General features: G+C 43.4%; 1 protein-coding gene across 5 annotated transcripts in view; it reads left to right on the top strand.

Moving 5' to 3' along the window:
• plat (plasminogen activator, tissue) overlaps positions 1-21,344 on the top strand; it is a 63,686-nt gene that overhangs the window by 9,320 nt on the left and 33,022 nt on the right. For 4 of the 5 annotated variants that reach the window (XM_053624821.1, XM_053624823.1, XM_053624825.1 and 1 more), the window contains 3 exons: positions 6,070-6,160; positions 6,269-6,311; positions 19,400-19,534. In XM_053624821.1, the coding sequence (XP_053480796.1) occupies positions 6,070-6,160; positions 6,269-6,311; positions 19,400-19,534 (269 nt within the window). The remainder of the gene's footprint in view (positions 1-6,069; positions 6,161-6,268; positions 6,312-19,399; positions 19,535-21,344) is intronic. The other variant, XM_053624824.1, reaches the window with a different exon arrangement.

Genomic DNA, 21,344 nt, shown 5'->3' with positions numbered 1-21,344 from the left:
CCATTTATAAGTTGAGTGCACATGCTCAGCGTCATATCCAGAGGTTGTCTTTGGGAAATAGACATATGAATGCTGCCAGCATTGCTGCAGAGGTTGAAGGGGTGGGGGGTCAGCCTGTCAGTGCTCAGTGCTGGAAAATAATGGTTTTGTGAGATACTAGAGGTGTGTGTGTATGTGTGTGTGTGTATATGGATATATGTATATATGTGTGTGTGTGTGTGTATGTGTGTGTATGTATATATATATATATATATATATATATATATATATATATATATATATATATATATATATATATATATATATATATGTATGTGAGTACACCCCTCACATTTTTGTAAATATTTAATTATCTTTTCATGTGACAACACTGAAGAAATGACACTTTGCTACAATGTAAAGTTGTCCAAATTGGTCTCAAAGTGTCAATGTAAGTGTCAACCCTCTTGGGCTCTGGAGTTCACCAGAGCTCCACAGGTTGACACTGGAGTCCTCTTCCATGACGACATCACGGAGCTGGTGGATATTAGAGACCTTGTGCTCCTCCACCTTCCGTTTGAGGATGCCCCACAGATGCTCAATAGGGTTTAGGTCTGGAGACATGCTTGGCCAGTCCATCACCTTCACCCTCAGCTTCTTTAGCAAGGTTATCATGCTGGAATTCTGCCCTGCAGCCCAGTCTCTGAAGGGAGGGGATCATGCTCTGCTTCAGTATGTCACAGTACATGTTGGCATTCACGGTTCCCTCAATGAACTGTAGCTCCCCAGTGCCGGCAGCACTAATGCAGCCCCTGTTTTAGATTGATAGATTGATTTGCTTTTGTGTTTTTGTACTTTTTTAATTCCTTTTCATAACTTGTGATTTTTTAAAAATAACATGACTTTTATAAAACTATATAATGAACAAGTATGGAACATGACTAATCAAAAATGTATCTGAACACTGTAACTACTTTGAACAAGAGAACTAGGCTGTAATAACGTACTATTTTACATGTAAAACATGTTGCATTATATTCGTCTTGCATTCTACAAACATTCACATAAGGATGATGTAAATTGGGATGAGGGCACGTCTCGTTAACCATGACATTGTTAAATCTCCAGCTCTCAGCCACTCATTGAACAGAGCAGACGCAGAGAGAGGTGTGAGTGCAGCAGAAAAGCAAGACCTCGCGCTTGCAGGACAGTACTGGCGACACTTGGAAAGTCGCTAAGGTTTGTCCAAAAAGTCGCTAGGCACTTTTTTTATTGCAGAAATATAGTCGCTAAAGGGGTCTGAAAAGTCTCTAAGCTGGCAACACTGGTCTGCACTGACAGCTAGATACAAGGCACACTAAGCTCCGCCTCTCACCAGCAAAAAGAAAATACAGAAGGAGAGAGAATGCAGAGTTTTTCAATTTATGCACATCCTATTTGAAAAGCACTAAAATACACCAAGGACCCAAATGATGCATTGTCTGTGAATTCTAAAAAATATTTTGCGCCCCCCTGGTTGAGAACCACTGCCTTAGAGTGATTTAGAATGACTTTTAATGGTTTGTAATAGTCACTTAATGTTTATTGCACTTTGAAGCTGTTAGAATTCATATGGATGGTATAAAGGCAGTCACCAAGAGTGATGAGATAACATGATTTTAATATGGGTGTGCATTTATGTGTATGCGTGTTTAGATTAGATATGTTTAGAGTGACAGGCAAACAGTCTCTTACTGTTTGGTTTATGTTTGCGTTTGCATATACTATAAATGCAGCTGTTTTTATTTGCATTCAAGTTTTTCTGCTTATGTGTATATTCTTGTAAGTCCATGAACATTTGATAGCTGAATGCTTATTTTTTTTTCAGATGAATGTAAACCTCTTTGCTAATGAATGAGAAGGGACAGACATAGAATGAGGAGTTTGTGTATCTGTGTGTTATTGAAAGGTTGTGCATACCTCTTGTTAGATGCGTGTGTATATATTGTTCTGTTTCTACATTGGTACATATCTATCATGTTCACAAGTCTCATGTACAGGCTCCTCCAAAAGTATTGGAATAGCAAGGCCAATTCGTTTGTTTTTGCTATACACTTATGATATGTGGGTTCGAGATCAGAATTTCAGCTTTCATTTCTTGATATTTACATCTAGATATGTTAAACAACTTAGAACATGTTTGAACCCACCCATTTTTCAAGTGATCAAAAATTTTGGAACATGACTGACAGGTTCAAGTTCAAGTGGCTTTGTCATTTCAACCATATACAGCTGGTACAGTACACAGTGAAACGAAACAATGTTCCTCCAGGACCATGGTGCTACATAAAACAAGACACTAACCACATGAGACAATACAAAACTAAATAAGATCTACGCATTCTACACAAAGTGCACAGGCAAACATGTGCTAACACAGGATGGTGCAATACTACTAAAACAGGACAATAGGCACAGTATGTGACTGTGTAGTGCTGACCAGTACACAGTTTTATTATGGAAGTGCCCTATATACTAGGTAGTGCAAAAGATAGACACCAAAGAGTAATAATATAATTTAAAAATGGTATAAATGTGAACATAATGTGCTATTACTTAGTCTTCAGCAGATTAGCTTATACTAAATATGGACATTGCAGTTATTGTGGTAGCAGCCAGGTAAAGTGTATAATAGTGACAATAAATTAAATACTATATTATTATGGACATTGCAGTTATTGTGGTAGCAGCCAGGTAAAGTGTATAATAGTGACAATAAATTAAATACTATATTTTTATAAATATAGCAGCAGCAAAAATGCAACAGAGGTAACGCAGGAATGTGCAAACATTGCAGTGGGAGTGGGATGGGGTGTGTGTGAGGGGTGTGTAGGGTCATCCACAATGCTGGTGGCTTTGCAGATGAAGCGTGTGGTGTAAATGTCTATGACTGAGGAAAGAGAGACCCCAATGATCTTCTCAGCTGTCCTCACTATCCGCAGCAGGGTCTTGCGATCCGATGAGGTGCAATTTCCGAACCAGACAGTGATGCAGCTCTTCAGGATGTTCTCAATAGTTCCTCTGTAGAATCTTGTGAGGATGGGAGGTGGGCTTTCTTCAGCCTTCGTAGAAAGTAGAGATGCTGCTGGGCTTTCTTGGTAGGGGGCTGGTGTTGAGGGACCAGGTGAGGTTCTCCGTCAGGTGAACACCATGGAATTTGGTGCTCTTGACAATCTCCACAGAGGAGCCATCGATGTTCAGTGGTAATCGCTACGCTTCCTCTCTGTATGCTGACTCGTCGTTTTTGCTGATGAGACCCACCACAGTCTTGTCATCGGTGAACTTGATGATGTGACTGGAGCCGTGCATTGCAGCACAGTCATGAATCAGCAGAGTGAACAGCAGTGAACTGTGCACACAGCCCTGAGGGGCCCCCATGTTCAGTGTGGTCGTGCTGGAGATGCTGTTCCTGATCCGGACTGACTGAGGTCTCCCAGTCAGGAAGTCCAGGATCCAGTTGCAGATGGAGGTGTTCAGGCCCAGTAAGTTCGGCTTTCCACTCAGGTGCTGAGGAAAGATTGTGTTGAATGCTGAACTGAAGTCTGTGAACAGCATTCGAACGTATGTGTCCTTCTTGTGCAGGTGGGTGAGGGCCAGATGTAGGGCGGTGGTGATGGCATCATCTGTTGAGCGGTTGGAGCGATACGCAAACTGCAGCGGGTCCAGTAAGGGGGGAAGCAGGGTCTTGATGTGCCTCATGACGAGCCTCTCGAAACACTTCATGATGATGGATGTGAGTGCAACGGGATGGTAGTCATTGAGGCAGGACACTGAAGACTTCTTTCTTTGCCTTTCTGATGGCCCAGGACAGTTTGGTCCTCGCTGTTCTTAGGGCCACCTTATCACCTGTCCTGAAGGCAGAGTCTCGGGTGCACGAACCTCCGCAGTCATCCACGGCTTCTGGTTGGAGCATGGTGATGGTCATGGAGACGGTGACGTCATCAATGCTCTTGCTGATGTAGCTGGTCACTGATGGCATGTATTCCTCCAAGTTGGTGGAGTTGTTGTTAGTTGCAGCCTCCCTGAACATGTCCCAGTCAGTGTACTCAAAGCAATCCTGAAGAGCAGAGATGGCTCCTGCTGACCAGGTGTTCGCCTGCTTCAAAACCGGTTTGGAGCGTCTGACAGTCGGTCTGTATGCTGGGATTAGCATAACAGAGATGTGGTCTGAGTAGCTGAAGTGGGGGCGGGGCTCTGCCCGGTACGTGCTGGGGATGTTTGTGTAAACGAGATCCAACGTGTTTGCCCCTCTTCTTGGAAAGTCCACATGTTGGTGAAATTTAAGGAGCACTGACTTGAGATTCGCATGAGTGAAATCTCTGGCGATGATAAACAGTCCATCGAGGTGTGTGTTCTGCAGTTCAACTAATTCAACGTCCCCTCCCCCAGCCACCGGCATCAGGCGTCGCCCAGGACTGGGGGCTTGGTCTCCGCTGCAAGCCGAGATCAGGTAGCATCTCCAGCAGATCGTCATGCAGGTTGATTGTTGCATGATTTCTGTATTTTAACATTGTCTGGCGATAGTAAACATGAACACCTGTTTCTCTGATGTGCTGTAAAAAACAGGTGATTCTTGTTGCCCAGGTGTGCCCTGTTAGATTGATTGTTTATACAATTAATAGCTCTAAATGTCTATTCTTGGTGGAGCACCAACCTACATGAAGACCAGAGAGCTGTCTATGGGAGAAAAGCAAGCCATTTTGAAGCTGAAAAAGAGAAAATCAATCAGAGCCATTGCACAAGCAGTGGGCCAATACAACAATTTAGAATGTCCTGAAAAAGAAGGAAATCACTAGTGTACTAAGAACCAAACATTGAATAGGTTGGGCCAACAGCAGTTGATGACAGAAACCTTATGAGAGCTGTGAAGAAAACCCCCAGAACAACAGTCAGTGGTATCACCAACAACTTCCACAGGGCAGGGGTGAAGGTATCACAATACAACATTCGAAGAAGACTTCAGAAATATAGAGGCCATACCACAAGATGTAAACCACTCATCAGCAGTAAGAATGTAAAGGCCAGATTGCAATTAGCAAAGAAATACAGAGATAAGCCACAACATTTTTGGAATCAAGATTAACCTTTACCAAAGTGTGGAGAAACAAAGGCTCTGCTCATGAGCCAAAACATACAGGCTCATTGGTCAAGCATGGTGGGGGTAGTGTCAAGGCTTGGGCTTGCATAGCTGCTTCTGGATTGGGCTCACTAATCTTTTATTGATGGTAGCAGCAGAATGAATTCAGAAGTCTACAATAATATTCTGTCTGTCAATTTACAGAGAAATGCATCCAATGTAATTGGGAGGAGCTTCATCATGCAGCAAGACTATGAACAAAACCCCTTGCCAGCATAACAAAGCATTTCATAGGGACTTCGTTGAAAGGTTTTAATCAGTCACCAAGATTGATTGGCCAAGTCAATCACCAGACCGTAACCCAGTTGAGCATTCATTTTGCCTCCTGAAGAGGAGACTGATGGGAGAAACCCCCCAAAACAAACAAGAATTGAAAGAAGCTGCAGTACAAGCCTAGAAAAGCATCAAAAGGAGAATGCAACAATCTGGCGATGTGAGTGGGTTGCCGACTTGAAGCAGTTATTGCAAGCAAGGGATTTGCAACCAAATATGAATTGTTATTTAATTTAATTTACTTTGACTATCTGTTCCAATATTTTTGATGACCTAAATTTTTCCACCAAAGGTACCATGTTCCAAGTTTATTCCAAGATGTTTAACACATCTACAGTAGATGTAAATACTAGCAAATTAAAGCTGAAATTCTGATCTATTGTCTCATATTCATGTTTTGATCCCAAACCCAAATGTTTTCTGTGTATAGCAAAAAAAAGAAAAAAGAATTGGCTTTGCTCTTCCAATACTTTCAGAGGGGACTGTATGTGAAGGAGAAACATGACTCCGTGAACTGCCAACTTTCTTCCCAAGGACAAGATTGGTTTCTGGGACTGTGTACACAATGTGTGCTTGTGTGCTAAATAATTCCATACTTTAAATTGTGGGGTTTTTTTGTTTGTTTGTTTTTTGTATTTCAGTTCATTGAGAGGCCTTTGTGAAATCATGAAAACAATTGCAAGATTGTTGCTGCTACTACTGCCTCTCCACTATTGCACTTTAGCTGACATGGTAAGTGCATGTGTGGTCCTGTTCAATATCAGCCAGATTGCCTCTTCAGTTTTGATTTTAAAGAAAAATAATAAAAGAGTAAACATGGTAGCACTTACTTGTTCTCAGGAACTACTTCACAGGGAGAGAAGAGGAACACGCAACTATAGAGGTGACCTTTATCTGACCTATCAAGAGTTCTTCATGTCTGAACATCTACCTCTTTTGCAAAACTTTACATTTGCAATATATACTTACACTGTCCTCTATATCATTATCTTAATCCAATGAGACTGTGACATTGTTTTTACTAATGGTCTGTGTATGTAATTGTGGTTTTATGAACCTCATATAATTGCTAGGGGCAGTGAAAATCTCCAGAATACCTTCTTGTACATAGGCACACACATGCTGAGACCTTCCAGACCTTTTGTTTAAGCTTTTTATTTATTTATTTATTTTTAAAGTTTTTATTATTTTTTTCATTTAGTACTGCCCTTCAGAAGCTACATAAGATATTTACATGTTTCCCAGACGACAAAATAACAATTTACAAAGATAATCCTGTTCAAAAGTTTACATCCACCTGGGTCTTAATGTATCGTGTTGCTTTCTTGAGCGTCAGTGAATGTTTGCATCTTTTGTAATACAGTAGTTGTGTATGAGTCCCTCAATTGTCCTAAGTGTGAAAAGACAGATGGGCACTGTTGGAAAGGGGTCAAATATGCAGAAAATGCTGGAAAACCAAAGAATGTGCAGGACCTGGAGGATTTTTCTGAAGAACAGTGGGCAGTTTAACTGCTCAGGACAAACAAGGGACTCATGAACAACTATCACAAAACATACAAACAGTCATTGATCATCCAGGTAACAACACACAGTATTAAGAATCAAGCGTGTGTAAACTTTTGAACTGTATCATTTGTGTAAATTCAGTTATTACTGTGTCTTGTGGACTATATGTAAACATCTATTATGTTAAATAGCTTATTCAGGGCAGTACTAAATGAAAAACAAAATGAATTTTTTATGATCCCTCTTTTTTAATTATTAACATTTTGCAGATTCTGCAAGGGATATCTTTCTCATTTGTAAGTCGCTTTCGATAAAAGCGTCTGCTAAGTGAATAAATGTAAATGTAAATGTGGATATGTAAATTTATGAGCACAAATGTATAAACAAGCACTGACCTCCATGAATATTGGGGTCCCAAGGCAGCACAGGAATTCGTGTCCTTGTGAATTAGTCATCAGGATGTAGTGATGTAGTTGCTGCCCAATGAGCAATGTTTTCATCAATTATTCAGCTGCCAACCCCTGCTCTTCATAGAAGTGCTCCACAGGGCCCTTTAGTAGTGGAGTGCTGTTTAGAGCTGCCTGACAGGATGAATGGGGAGATTAATCAATTCCTGCCTAGGGCTCATTAAAGCCAGTGTGGCCTTTGTGGGCACTGGAATGCGGGACAGGTTGATTCATCATACTAGCTAAAGTATTTGCCACCAATCCCAGCCGAAGTTCAGGTCGAACCTTTTTTTTCTTCGAAGTTACTCGAAGCTTAAAGCTTTTGATAAAATCCTCGTACTGTCGCATAGTGAATTCTGTTGTGACTAACTCTCTTCAATCCCTCTCAATTATCCAGGTGATTATCAGTCTGAAAAAACCTCCCAGACATGGCTGTAGACAAAATAAGAAGGAATACAGATTGTTGGTCTGTAAGGTGGCTCTGTTGAAGGACAGTTTCTGCACTGCCCTGTCTCAGTTCCAGAATCATTTATTTGAGCTGAGCCATGTCTGGCACTATTTTCGCCATATTATTGGAAAACGTCGGGGTTACGCATGTAACCCTGTTCCCTGAGGAGGGAACGAGACATTGCATTTAGCATAAGAGTATGGGAACGCCTTGCGCGCATGACCGGTATCTGAAGCTTGTGTAAAATCATGCCTCTACTTATCGGCCTGCCATGATCAGGTGATGTGGCAATTAAGCACATCGCGTGATATATATATATATATATATATATATGGCACCTGTGAACCACGCCGCCAGCCTCTATTATCTGAAGTGAAGACGCAATTCACAGGCCTGCCCTGGTATGACAGTGCTATGCAATGTCTCGTTCCCTTCTCAGGGAACAGGGTTACATGCGTAACCCCGACGTTCCCTTTCAAAGGGAACATCGTCGTTGCATTTAGCATAACAGTATGGGAACGGGAATACCCACTCCGTCATACCGAGGGTACGGCCTGTTCAAAAATACCCAAGCCCGAGAGTCACTGCAAGACACTCGAGCCCGGGGTGGAATGAATATCCAGGCTGTAATAACAAATGAATGTGTGTGGCGTAGACCACCCTGCAGCCGCACACACATCCTGCAAGGATACCCCTTTGGACAAAGCCTTCGAGGAGGCAACTGCCCTAGTGGAATGAGCTCTTATGCCCAGAGGCGTAGCGAGACCACGCACCTCGTAAGCCATAGAGATTGCTTCCACTATCCAATTCGAGATGCGCTGCTTTGACACAGCATCACCTTTACTGTCACCGCCAAAGCAGACCAGCAGCTGCTCCGACTTACGCCACTGGCCGGAGCGGTGGACGTAAGTACAGAGAGCCCTTACTGGACACAGCAGGTGCATTCTCTCTTGTTCCGGTGTGAGGAATGGAAGAGGGCAGAAAGCCTGCAACACCACAGGGTGGGCAGCCGATGTAGGCACTTTAGGAATATAATCCGGCCTAGTATACAGGAAGGCCTTGGCTAATCCAGGAGCAAAGTCAAGGCAGGAAGGGGCAACAGAGAGAGCTTGTAGATCTCCCACTTGATTGAGAGATGTCAGGGCCAGTAGAAGAGCTACCTTTAGATTCAGAAGCTTCTCAGAGGCTGACTCTAAGGGCTCAAATGGGGCCCCTGACAGACCTTCCAAGACCACAGAAAGGTCCCAGGAAGGTATGCGCGGCCTGCAGATGGGGCTCAGCCGTCTGACACCACGCATGAACCTCAAAGTTAGAGGATGTTGCCCCATAGAGGCTCCATCAACAGGGGCATGGCTGGCCGAAACGGCGGCCACGTAAACCTTGATTGTAGAAGGAGCCCACCCCGCTGAGAAATGCTCTTGTAAGAACTCCAGGACTGTAGCTATTGCACAGTTCACTGGGTCTAGCTGACGTTCCTTACACCACAAGACAAAAAGCTGCCACTTGAGCAGCTTGATTGACCCTACGAATGTTGGGGATAGACACGCCCTCATCGTAGTAGAACCTTATAACCCCTAGAAAAGTTGTCCACTGCACTGGGGAAAGCATACTTTTCTGAGATTCAACATGAGCCCCAAGCCCTTCATGTGGACGAGAACAACATCTCGATGTTGAACCGCCAGTTCCCTGGATCATGCTAGAATTAACTAGTTGCCCAGGTAGTTTGGTACACAGATGCCCTGGAGTCACAATGGAGCCAGAGTGACATCCATGCACTTTGTGAAGGTGCGAGGGGACAAAGCTAGCGATATTTCTATGTGGAAATATGCACCTTTTAGATCTATTGTCACAAACCAGTCCTCAAACTGAATCTGTGGAACGATAAGTTTGGGTGTCAGCATTTTGAACCTGTATGTCCGAAGAGTACAGATCAGATGACGCAGATCTAAAATTGGCCGCATACTCCCATCTTTTTTGTGGACCAGGAAATAATGGCTGTAAAAACCTCCCTCCCTTAGGGAACGGTGTACATGTTCTATTGCCCCATTGTCCAAAAGGGAACTTACTTCCTGCGCTAACATCAGGCTCTGGTCTGTGCTGACTACTGTGGTGAGCACACCTCTGAACTGGGGGGGGTCAAGCTATAAACTGGACCCGGTAACCCTTTTCTACGGTAGACAGAACCCATGGAGACACATTTGGCAGTAGTTTCCACGCTGCCCGATGGTCTTTTAGTGACGTTAACTATTCCACATTCTATTGGAGGGAAAGCATCAAATTTTCGTTGCCCTGTGACAGTTTGCTGACCAGAGAACACTGAAAACTTGGGGACCGCCTTGGCTAGGGGAGGCCCTACAGTAGCACTGGGGGCTACCTGCCATAACAACCTCATGTCCCCTGATACGTCCCTCCACGGCCCCTCAGGACCGCTCTTCTTTGCCTGCTTGGCCTTTATGACCATTCTGAGATCAGGCCTAGTAGCAGACCGCAACTGTGGCCGCCCGGTTCCCCTGGCTGTCTGTGGGGGTTGGCGGGCTGCCGTACTCGCCTTCTGGGTCTCCCTCGCACTAGTGCTGGCCCGGGCTCCACTCGTGGATGCCCGGGTGAGCTTGAGACAACAGGGAAGGAATTGGCTTTTTTGAATGCTGCCATATGTCGAGCTCACTCAGCAGGTCTGCTTGGTAGGCCTGCAACACTGTCAGTGACCCACAAGCAAGACTACTACTGCATAGGCTTGCCCACCCATGCTTCGGCGGCCTTATACAGTGGTCTGGATGCAAAGCCGGCCCCCCTAATTACCTGCCGTCGATGGAGAGAGGTAGCTCGCGAGCGCCTCCTCCACCTTCAGCATAGCTAAATGGCCATGCCGTTCATTCCCCACAATGGCTGAATAATCCAACATCGTGGGGTTATAAATATGGCTTATGCGTGGTTTTCCCCCAGAAGTCTGATATTTTGTAATGCACTTCTGGAAGATAGGGGAGTTTCTGCAGTGTGAGGGATTTACTTTGACTGGGGAGAAAAAGGCTCATCCAGCCTTAGTAATCAGTTCAAGCAGCTTTTTATTTGCTGCTCTCAGTTTTTAGCACATCCTTCTGGCTCCTCAGAGTCAGAGAGGAATTATTACTATTATTTTTGTGTGTTTTTTTTTTTTCTTCCCTTTTGGTTTTCCATAGCGGAAGGAGGAGTCGCGATGCGAGCTCCAAAATCCAGCGGAGAGCCAAACCCGGAAGACAGAGCAAGAGATAGAGCAGCGCTCGTCTCCGGCTCCTCTTCCGGATCCATAAAAGATCCCCCGAACTTGAGACGGCTAGCTGCCTCGGCAGCGGCCGGCCCAGATCCGCGAGGCTCTGAAACCCAACTCGCTTCGGTTTCCGGGAAGAGCGCGAGTCGCGAGCCGAGCTGTTTAATGTAGGCATTACCATGCGCAGCCTCTCGAGGCTGCCATCGCATGCTACACTCCTAAACACTTCACCCAGAAAGTGTGCACTTTTCCCCGTGATGAAACAGGAGCAAGTCCTAACACACTTCCTGAATTCTTTCTCGCTCATTACTTCCCTCTCTTTTCTTTTTCTCTAAAAAGGGATAGAAAAGTTTAGAGATTTTGAGAAAATATAGAGTAGAAATGAAGCGTTTTTTGTCACACAAACAACAGACATGCAGTCTTGCTGAAGATAATAAGGCTGGTGGCGTGGTTCACAGGTGCCATATATATATCATGCGACGCGCTTAATTGCCACGTCACCTGATCATGGCAGGCCTATAAGTAGAGGCATGATTTTACACAAGCTTCAGATACCGGTCACGCGCGCAAGGCGTTCCCATACTGTTATGCTAAATGCAACATCGAAGTTCCCTTTGAAAGGGAACTACTTTAGTTGCTTTGTTGGATTCTTATTATGCTCATCAGTCACTGCTGGACAGGGGTGTTTAGGACCAAGTTAATTACTTGGCTGCAGGGTCAAATCTGATTCTAAATCAGGGTTGAAATTAGAGATACATCGATGTATCAGCCAATAATCGGTATATCGGCCGATAAAGGCAATTTTTCACATAGTTTAGAAACATCCAATGATCGATGGGCAAATTATGTCCTGTCAATCAAAACAGGGTGGGAAAACGCATTGAATTCGTGCTGTGTGTAAAGATGTCTCTTGTGAGGAATTATGACAAAACTGCAGTTTGTAAGCTCTGCACTGCTAAAATTTTACACCAGACGCTGCAGCAGTGATGTGGGAGTTTCGGCGGCAAGTCTAAAAAAAATTTTTGCCACGCTGCTCGCGTTAAATTAAAGCACCAGTACACCGTTATTACATATATTACATATTACAACAGTACATATATTGCACAGAAAAATATATTTGTAGAGTAGTACATTTCATATCCAGTTAATGTTAATATATAAAAAAGTTTATTATATATTACCAGTTTGATGTTTAGTGATTAAGTAGAAATGCTTTTGTTTGTGGTGAGTGAATGTGAGCCTTAGATTTCAGTCAATTAATTCTGTTAATATGAATTAATAGCATTCAATAAGTTAAGAAATCTTACTTTAATCTTCAGAATTTAGTTAATTTGAGGAATGTGTTTTCTGTTTATGAGACCAGTTACTGTGAAACAACTTGTTGAAATGGAGAGAATAAAGTTTTTATTTGTATTTCTTTCATAATTCTTTTAAATTAATTATTAATTTTTATTTGCATTTTTTTCAGAATTGTGGAATTAATTCTTATTAATTTAAAAGAAGGCATAAAAGGCAGAACTATCTCTATTGGTATCGGCCGATATCACAAATTTAGTATCAGTGCATCTCTGGTTGAAATAAGTAAGGCACACTGTGCTGGCATCAGCATTGCAGTTCATGCTAGTTCATGGCTGTCTTTAGCTTCCAGTGTGGTCAGTCACTGACTGCTCAAGCATAAGTCTTATGGCATGGCTTGTATGATCACTCAGATAAATGGTGTGAGTTAGTCATGTATAGCAGTATGTACTTCAACCTGCTAGTTGGTTGGAGAGTGGTGAATGTGGAAAACAGAGTGGAAAAATGCAGAAGAACCTGACTGGCAGGGAGACAGACCCCTGGCAGGCTCAGTAGTGACCATTGTGCATTAGTTGTTGTACCAATTTAGTTAGCGTCAGTGCTCTTAGGCACAAGCCCACTATTCAGTAGACAGTGTGAAGTCTGGAGAAAACTCAGAGGGAAAATGCAGCATAAGGACCTGACCTAATAGGGAGAATAAGGAGTAAACAAAGGGAAACATGACTCCAGCCCCAGTGCTGTGTAGCCATTAGTGAGTATGGCTAACATAGGCTTACCAGCTAATATTGTGTGGTATGGGGTGGGCAATATGATGATTTTAGATCATGGATGATTAAAATTTCTCCACAATGTGGAGAAACAAACTAATGATAGTCAAGAAGTGGCAGTTCGTAGGATCAAATTACTTCCTTGTTTTGCTCGCCAACATAGCATCATAGAAAAATTCAACATTAATTATATGGAATTGCCGGATTGTACACAATGGACAAACACAATGGTTGTTTGTAAGATGTTTAAAGTCAAGATAGGCACGTCGAGGAAACACAATGAAAATAAGTATCCTGTGTTAAGGGGAACACAGAGACAAAGGGACCCAAATGCAGAACACAGACACAGGACTGAAAGCTTTATTGAAGTGTAGGTGAAGCTGCAGTGAATGGGAAAGGACCGTGATAATGAATAGTCGGGGTCGGGCTCAGAGCCTCCGCATGAGAGACAAGTGCATAGCCAATGTGCCAAGGGTGAAGGCGCTGAGTGCAGAGCAGGAGATCCACAGGGGAGTGTATAATCCTCTGTGTAAACTCTAGAGACTGTTGTGTGTGAAAATCCCAGGAGATCAACAACTTCTGAAACACTCAAACCATCCCATGTGGTATCAACATCCATGCCACGTGAAAGTCACAGAGATCACACTTTTTCTTCATTCTGATGTGAACATTACCCGAAGCTCATGACCTGTATCTGCATGATTTTTTTTGTGTGATTGTGCTGCTGCCATAAGATTGGCTGATTTAGGTCACTGCATGAATGTGAAGGTCTACAGCTGTTCCTAATAAAGTGGATGGTGAGTGTATATGATCAGTATAAATGGGCTACTATGGCTAATTAGTATTTGTTGTTAAGTGGAACAAACACAACAGTACCAACATCCATCATGCTGAATGGTATGAGGAAATGACTGAGCTGAGTTATTTGTAGCACAGAGAGCAGATCATGTCTGATCATTGCTGATACATCCGTGTCACGTAATCAGCAGTGATTGAGAGGGCATACGTAATATACAGTGGTAAGTGGTCTGCACTTATATAGCACTTTTTTAACCTTAGCAGTTCCAAAGCACTCTACACTGTGTCTCATTCACCCATTCACACCCACACACTCACACACTACTGGTAGAAGAGCTGCCATGCAAGGTGCTAACTTTCCATCGGGAGCAGCTTGTTCAGTGTCTTGCCCAAGTACACTTCGGCATGCGGAGTCATATGGGCCGGGAATCGATCTGCCATCCCTACAATTAGTGAACAACCCTCTCTACCACCTGAGCCACAGCCACCCAGTGGTGGGTATAATGTATGCAAACAAGGTAGATTATCTTCTCCATCATACTTTTTTCCCCAAAACACCTTTTCAGGAGAAACTAAAAATAGATAGACTAAACACACATTGTCCATTGAAATTATAAGTCACACAAAAGGATATCGGACAGAACTCTTAAGTTTACTATTTTTTGGTTTAAAGGGTTACATATATTTTCTGTGTACCGCATTGGTTATTCTGAGGAGCATGGCATGAACCCAGTACAGAAAAATTAGAACTTGCAGCTGTACATCATGAACTAGAATGCAGCTGCACATCTACTTTTAAATAAGTGTGTGTGTGATAGTTTGCCCCACATCATTCTTATTATGCCATCAATGACACCTTGTGACATAATGATGTATTGTTCAACCACAATAGCTTCACTGTCATGCTATTGATAGATAGTAAATAGCCACCACCAGCCATCACTGGGTATTTATTGCTAATACTGCATCTTACGTCTTTTTGTGACATTGTTGAAGGTCACGGCAGGTTAATCTCACTGTGTCTAGCAATTAGATGGGCTAAAGTTTAACTGTACTACACAACTTCTAACTATACAAAAAGGAACAGTGCAGGTAATCAGTCAGCGAATGTGCTGCATAGTTTCAGCCACCAAGCTGAAAACAAGCCCTTTTATCTTTATTTTTTAGTTCTTCATATTGACCCCATTCCCCACCCACATTTTTGTCTTTCTTATTTGTTCTGTCTCTCCCATCCATAACAGCTGTCATGTTATTCTTGTTTGTTGAGTTTGGTATTTATTAGGGGCCAAGAACCATACATTGTAAACCTATTGTGATCATTAGTGTTCCCTTTCAAAGGGAACTCCACATTGCATTTAGCATAACACTATGGGGGAGTGCCCTTGCGTGCGACCAGCATCTGAAGCTTGTGTAAAATCATGCCTATTTATTGGCCTGCCAGCCTATGCTTCAGTGAGTCTTGCTTGTGGGTCACTGTATACGATGGCAGTGTTGCAGGCCTACCAAGCAGACCTGCTGAGTGAGCTCGATACTGGGGAGGGAATTGGGCCCAAGGCAGTGACAGAGCTGCGCCGCACCACAGATTTGTCTCTCCGGGCGACCAAGCAAACGGCCTGTCATATCGGCCATTCAATGGGTAGCTTGATTGTGGCAGAGACGCACCTATGGCTCAAACTCTCAGGGATGGGACAAAGATAAGGTCTCCTTGCTGGACGCCCCGGTTTGAACCTTTTAGCCTGTTTGGCGGCACGGTTAACGCCATTGCGACAGGTTTCACGAGGCAAAACCGCAAACAGCGGTGTTCAGCCAGTTCCTTCCCTGTCGTGTCGAGTTCGCATGCATGAGTGGAGCCCAGGCCAGTGCTAGTGCGAGGGAGGCACAGAAGGTGAGTGTGGTGGCCCACATCCTGCCAGGGAGCCCCAGCCAGGGGGCCACAGCCCACAGCCGCAGCCGGCTAACAGGCCTGATCTAAGAATGATCATGAAAGCAAAGCAGGCAAGGAAGGAACAGTCCTGATGGGCCACGGAGGGACGTATTAGGGGATATGAGGTTGTTAGGGCAGATAGCCCCCAGTGCTACTGTAGGTTCTCCCCTAGCCAAGGCTGTCCCAAGTTTTCAGCCTTCTCTGGTCAGCGAGCTGTCACAGGGCAACGAAAATCTGATGCTTTCCCTCCAACAGAATGTGTAAAAGCTAACATCACTGAAAGACAATCTGACAGCGTGGAAACTACTGCCAAATGTGTCTCCATGGGTTCTGTCTAACATAGAAAAGGGTTACCGGGTCCAGTTCAGAGCTCGACCCCCCCCGTTTCAGAGGTGTGCTCATCACAGTAGTCAGCACAGAGCAGAGCCCAACGTTAGTGCAGGAAGATCCCTTTTGGACAAAGGGGCCATAGAACATGTACCCTGGTCCCTAAGGGAGGGAGGTTTTCACAGCCGTTATGTCCTGGTCTGCAAAAAAGATGGGAGTGTGCACCTAATTTTAGATCTGCGTCATCTGAACCGTACTCTTCGGACATACAGGTTCAAGATGCTGACGCTCAAACTTATCGTGCCACAGATTCAGTTCGATTACTGGTTTGTGACGATAGATTTTAAAGATGCATCTTTCCACATAGGAATATCGCCCAGTCACAGGAAGTGCCTGAGGTTTGCGTTTGGAGACAACGCATACCAATATCAGGTTCTTCCCTTCGGGCTAGCTTTATCCCCTCGCACCTTCACAAAGTGCATGGCTGCTGCTCTGGCTCCCTTGCGACTCCAGGGCACCCGTGTACTAAACTACATGGACGATTGGTTAATTCTAGCACGATCCATGGAACTGGCGCATCAACATCGAGATGTTGTTCTCGTCCACGTGAGGAGCTTGGGGCTCAGATTAAACCTCAAGAAAAGTATGCTTTCTCCAGTAAAGAGGACAACTTTTCTAGGGGTTTTATGGGATTCTACTACGATGAGGGTGTTTCTATCCCCAACACGCGTAGGATCTGTCCTATCAACATTGAGCAAGATAAAGCTGGGTCTGGGCATCCCCTCCAGTCTCTACGAGAGACTGTTTTGCCTTATGGCAGCAGCAGCCAACGTCATACCATTGGGCCTATTGTACATGAGACTGTTTCAGTGGTGGCTGAAAAGTCGGGGGTTTTGTCCGAGGATGAAACCTCTGAGAGTAATCAGTGTCACGTGGCGATGCCTACGTGCTCTGTGTATCTGGAGGTGTCACCAGTTTCTAGCCTTGGGTTACACTCTAGGGGCGTCTCACGGGCTGAGGTGCGGTCTTAGATGGTTGTCCAGCTCACGGTCTTCAGAGCGGCCCTCATCTGGAGTGGCATATAAATCGCCTAGAGATGCGGGCCGTATTCCTAGCACTGAAGTTCTTTCTTCCTCAATTAAGAGCTGACCATGTGTTAATTGTGACAGACAACACAGCTGTGGTCTCATATATCAACCACCAGGGAGGGTTACGTTCACGCCCCCTGTTCAGGCAGGCGCAACTAATCCTTCTCTGGGCAAAGGGAAAGTTTTTGTCAATGAGTGCAATGTACATGCCGGAATGTGGGGGAGGACATCCTGTTGGCAGGGGCTGAGGCCCGGGGGTTGGAGGCTCCATTCACAAGTGGTGGAGTCCATATGGCGGAGGTTCGGACAAGCGGAAGAGGATGTGTTCGCCTCTGAGGAGACAACACACTGCCCGCTGTGGTCTTGCAGTGACCCTCGGGCTTGGGTCTTTTTGAACAGACCGTACCCTCGGTATGACGGAGTGGGTATTCTCGTTCCCATACTGTTATGCTAAATGCAACGTGGAGTTCCCTTTGAAAGGGAACGTCTGGGTTACGTATGTAACCCTGTTCCCTGAGAAGGGAATGAGACGTTGCGTAGCTTTGTCATACCATTGCAGGCCTGTGAATTGCGTCTTCGCTTCAGATAATAGAATCTGATGGCGCGGTTCACAGGTACTCTATATATATATATGTATATGTGTATGTGTGTGTGTGTGTGTGTATGTATATATGTGTGTGTGTGTATATATATATATATATATATATATATATATATATATATATATATATATATGTATATGTATAAAAATCACATGACGTGCTTAATTGCCACGCCACTTGATCATGGCAGGCATGATTTTACACAAGCTTCAGATGTCGGTCGTGCGTGAGGGCGCTCCCCCATAGTGTTATGCTAAACGCAACATCTCGTTCCCTTCTCAGGGATCAGGGTTACATGCGTAACCCTGACGTTCTTCTTCTTTTTCTTCAGCACTTGAGTCTATGACAGCCCATAGAACCATATATAAGAAAGTTATGAAGTTTGGCATACAGATAGGGGAAAATGTTACCATAGCAAATTTGGAGTTGCTATCTCAAACCCTCTAGCGCCACAAAAACAGCTCAAAGTTTCACTTATGTTTATTCTAATAACTTTTGAACTGTAAGGGATGGAGACAACATCCTTTTTCCTCTGATTCCTTGGCTCCTGCCGAGTTGATTGCACTCTGACATTTTCATCATGGTTTTCAACATTTTTCGTCGTGGAAATTTTTCCACAATTTTGAATTTTCTTGAACTTTTTCGAACTCTTCCTAGACCTTTTGTCAGATTTTCACGAAAATTGAATCAGATCATCTTCAGGCCATGCTGAACATTATCGAATTCAAGTTGAGTAGTTAAACCATTGGTGGTTTTCACCAAATTCAACTCAGTTCAGCTTCAGTACATGCCAACAATAAGTTATGGCTTTCGTGTTGATAGACCAAACTGTCAGTACAACTGACTTAAAAATGAGCATGCACTGGTGTACCATTAAAAACTTGCTGTGTGTCATCAGCACCATGCAGTTGCACCCTGAAGGTATCTGAGAAGTTTGGGGCAACCTTGTGGGCAAAAGACACAAATATACTTATAGCTTTTATGAATTTCATCCAGTGGATGAATCTCACCTCTTTCAATTTCTTAGGTCATACAAAAACCAGTGATCTACATTTTTCTACAGTTGACCATTTTGTCTGTATGCAATGTTGAGTCATGTCAAAAACATACTTCTGAGTCCTCCTAGACCATTTATTCAATGTTCACCAAATTTCAAAATAGATCATCAGCAGAGCATGCTCACAAAAGATGTCGCAAACCTTTTTCATATAACACATCGTCAAATTTGACATGAGCACCACATAGTGTATTATGCAATATCTTGTCAACACTGCTGCCTTTTGCACTGAAACTTGATATGTAAAATCATGACCATGCTCTGATGGTTGCTTAGCTCCTTACTTTACCTCTGTAGTATGCTTGGCCACATAATTGCTGCTTGCAGCTATATTTGTAATTTTGTTTGTTGTTGAAGTCATTGTCATAAACATAGTTCAACTTCAGCCCCAGTTTTGTCCATGTAACCACCTTTCCCTTCTATGTGTGGTTGTTGGTGTGTGTATGTGTGGCTATTTGTGTGTCCCAGACCACTGTGTAGACTCGGACTCAGCTGCAGTCAGAGAGATAGGGGAAACTTGGCTACGATGGAGAGGTCAGAAAGTCGAGTATTGCCGCTGTGCCTCAAGAGCAAGGGCACGATGTCACTACATACCTATTACTAGTGAGTGAAACGCACACACACACACAAACACACACTTACTCAAGTATTCGTAAGTATACTTAAGGATTACTAACACACAGTAAGAAACATCAATTGAACACATAGTCTACTGAAAAACTTATGCTGGAAAGTCATTCAGTTTATATATGTTTACTATGTGCACATTTTAAATTTACCTCATTTGGCTGATGCTTTTATTCTAAGCACCTTACAACTGAGAGAGGATACAACTGAGCAGTTGTGGGATAAGGGCCTTGCTTAAGGTCCCAGTGGCAGCTTGCTGGCACTGAGATTTGAGCTAATGATTTTCCAAGTCATAGCCCAATGATAGACCCCATAAGACCCCCACTTTTACCACCACTGCCATATATTTTAAAATTAATTACAATAAAATGAAGTCATAAGTATAGTAATGAACTTTAAACATGTGGAGTCTCAATCCAATCCCTGGTGCTGGAGCAGACTCGGTTGACTTAGACTACTCTACATTTATCCTGTTAAAATATAATTGTTACATCATTACATTATTTTAGCAATAGGAGAAGGCAGGCCTACAGAAATTAAAAATGATAAGAAATTACCTATTAAGAAAACCAAAGCTAGGCTGTGTGCCCACCTTAATCAAGGTGGACACATACTCAATGCCACTGTATGAATGAGTCCAGGGTTTAAATGAAAAAACGAGAACAGCCAAAAATATGTAGACAAAGTATTTTTATTAAGTCTTTTATTAAGATTTAAACATTTGACTGTTTGGCACCACTAATTACCTCCCATTTCTTTGCAAACACAAGTGTTCTTGTACGTTTAAATAAATATTTCCATGATACAGTCCCCTCCAAAAGTATTGGAACAGCAAGGCCAATTCTTTTCCTTTTACTATACACTAAATACATTTGGGTTTGCAATCAAAAGATGAATATGTGATGAGAGATCATAATTCCAGCTTTCATTTCCTGATATTTACAACTTATTGTGCTAAACAGCTTAGAACATGGCACTGTTTGTTTGTACCTAATCATTTTTCAGTTTATCAAAAATATTGGAACATGTGACAGGTATTTCTTGTTGCCCATGTGTGCCCTGTTAGATTGATTGTTTAAACAATTAATAGCGCTCAATGTCTACTCTTGGTTTAATCCCTGGATTTCACCTTTGAAGACAGAATTTTTTTGCTAAAAAGCATAAATCAACATGAAGAACAGAGAGCCTTCTATGGGAGAAAATCGAACCATTTTGAACCTAAGAAACGAGGGACGGCGAAGTCTGCTATTGGGAGTTGCCCAAAGACACTTCGTCATGTGGATTTGCATGGCCAGGGATCGAACCGCTAGCCCTGTGATTAGTGGACCTACTCTACCACCTGAGCCACAGCTGCCCAAATCACATCAGAGTGTCTAATTGCAACATCAATGTGTCCCATCGAGGAATAAAGAAACAATGATCTAAAGCAGTGATGCAATGAAACAGATTTATCCAGTAAAGATAAATGAAATATAAAATGACATCCAAATTTTAAATCAGAATGGCAATATAATGAGTCTTTATTGGTCACATATACATTACAGCACACTGAAATTCTTTTTTCACATATCCCAGAATGTTAGGAGGGTGGGGTCAGAACGCAGGGTCAGCCATGATACAGCACCCCTGGAGCAGAGAGGGTTAAGGGCCTTGCTCAAGGGCCCAACAGTGGCAGCTTGGCAGTGCTGGGGCTTGAACCCCCAACCTTCCGATTAGTAACCCAGAGCCTTAACTGCCAAGCCACCACTGCCCCACTGCTCAAATGTTTTCTGTAACAATGTATATC

This window comes from Ictalurus furcatus, chromosome 5 (assembly GCF_023375685.1).
Source record: "Ictalurus furcatus strain D&B chromosome 5, Billie_1.0, whole genome shotgun sequence".
NCBI classification, from domain to species: domain Eukaryota; kingdom Metazoa; phylum Chordata; class Actinopteri; order Siluriformes; family Ictaluridae; genus Ictalurus; species Ictalurus furcatus.
Note: the sequence above shows the minus strand (reverse complement) of the source record. Positions and strands in the feature narration are given on the sequence as shown.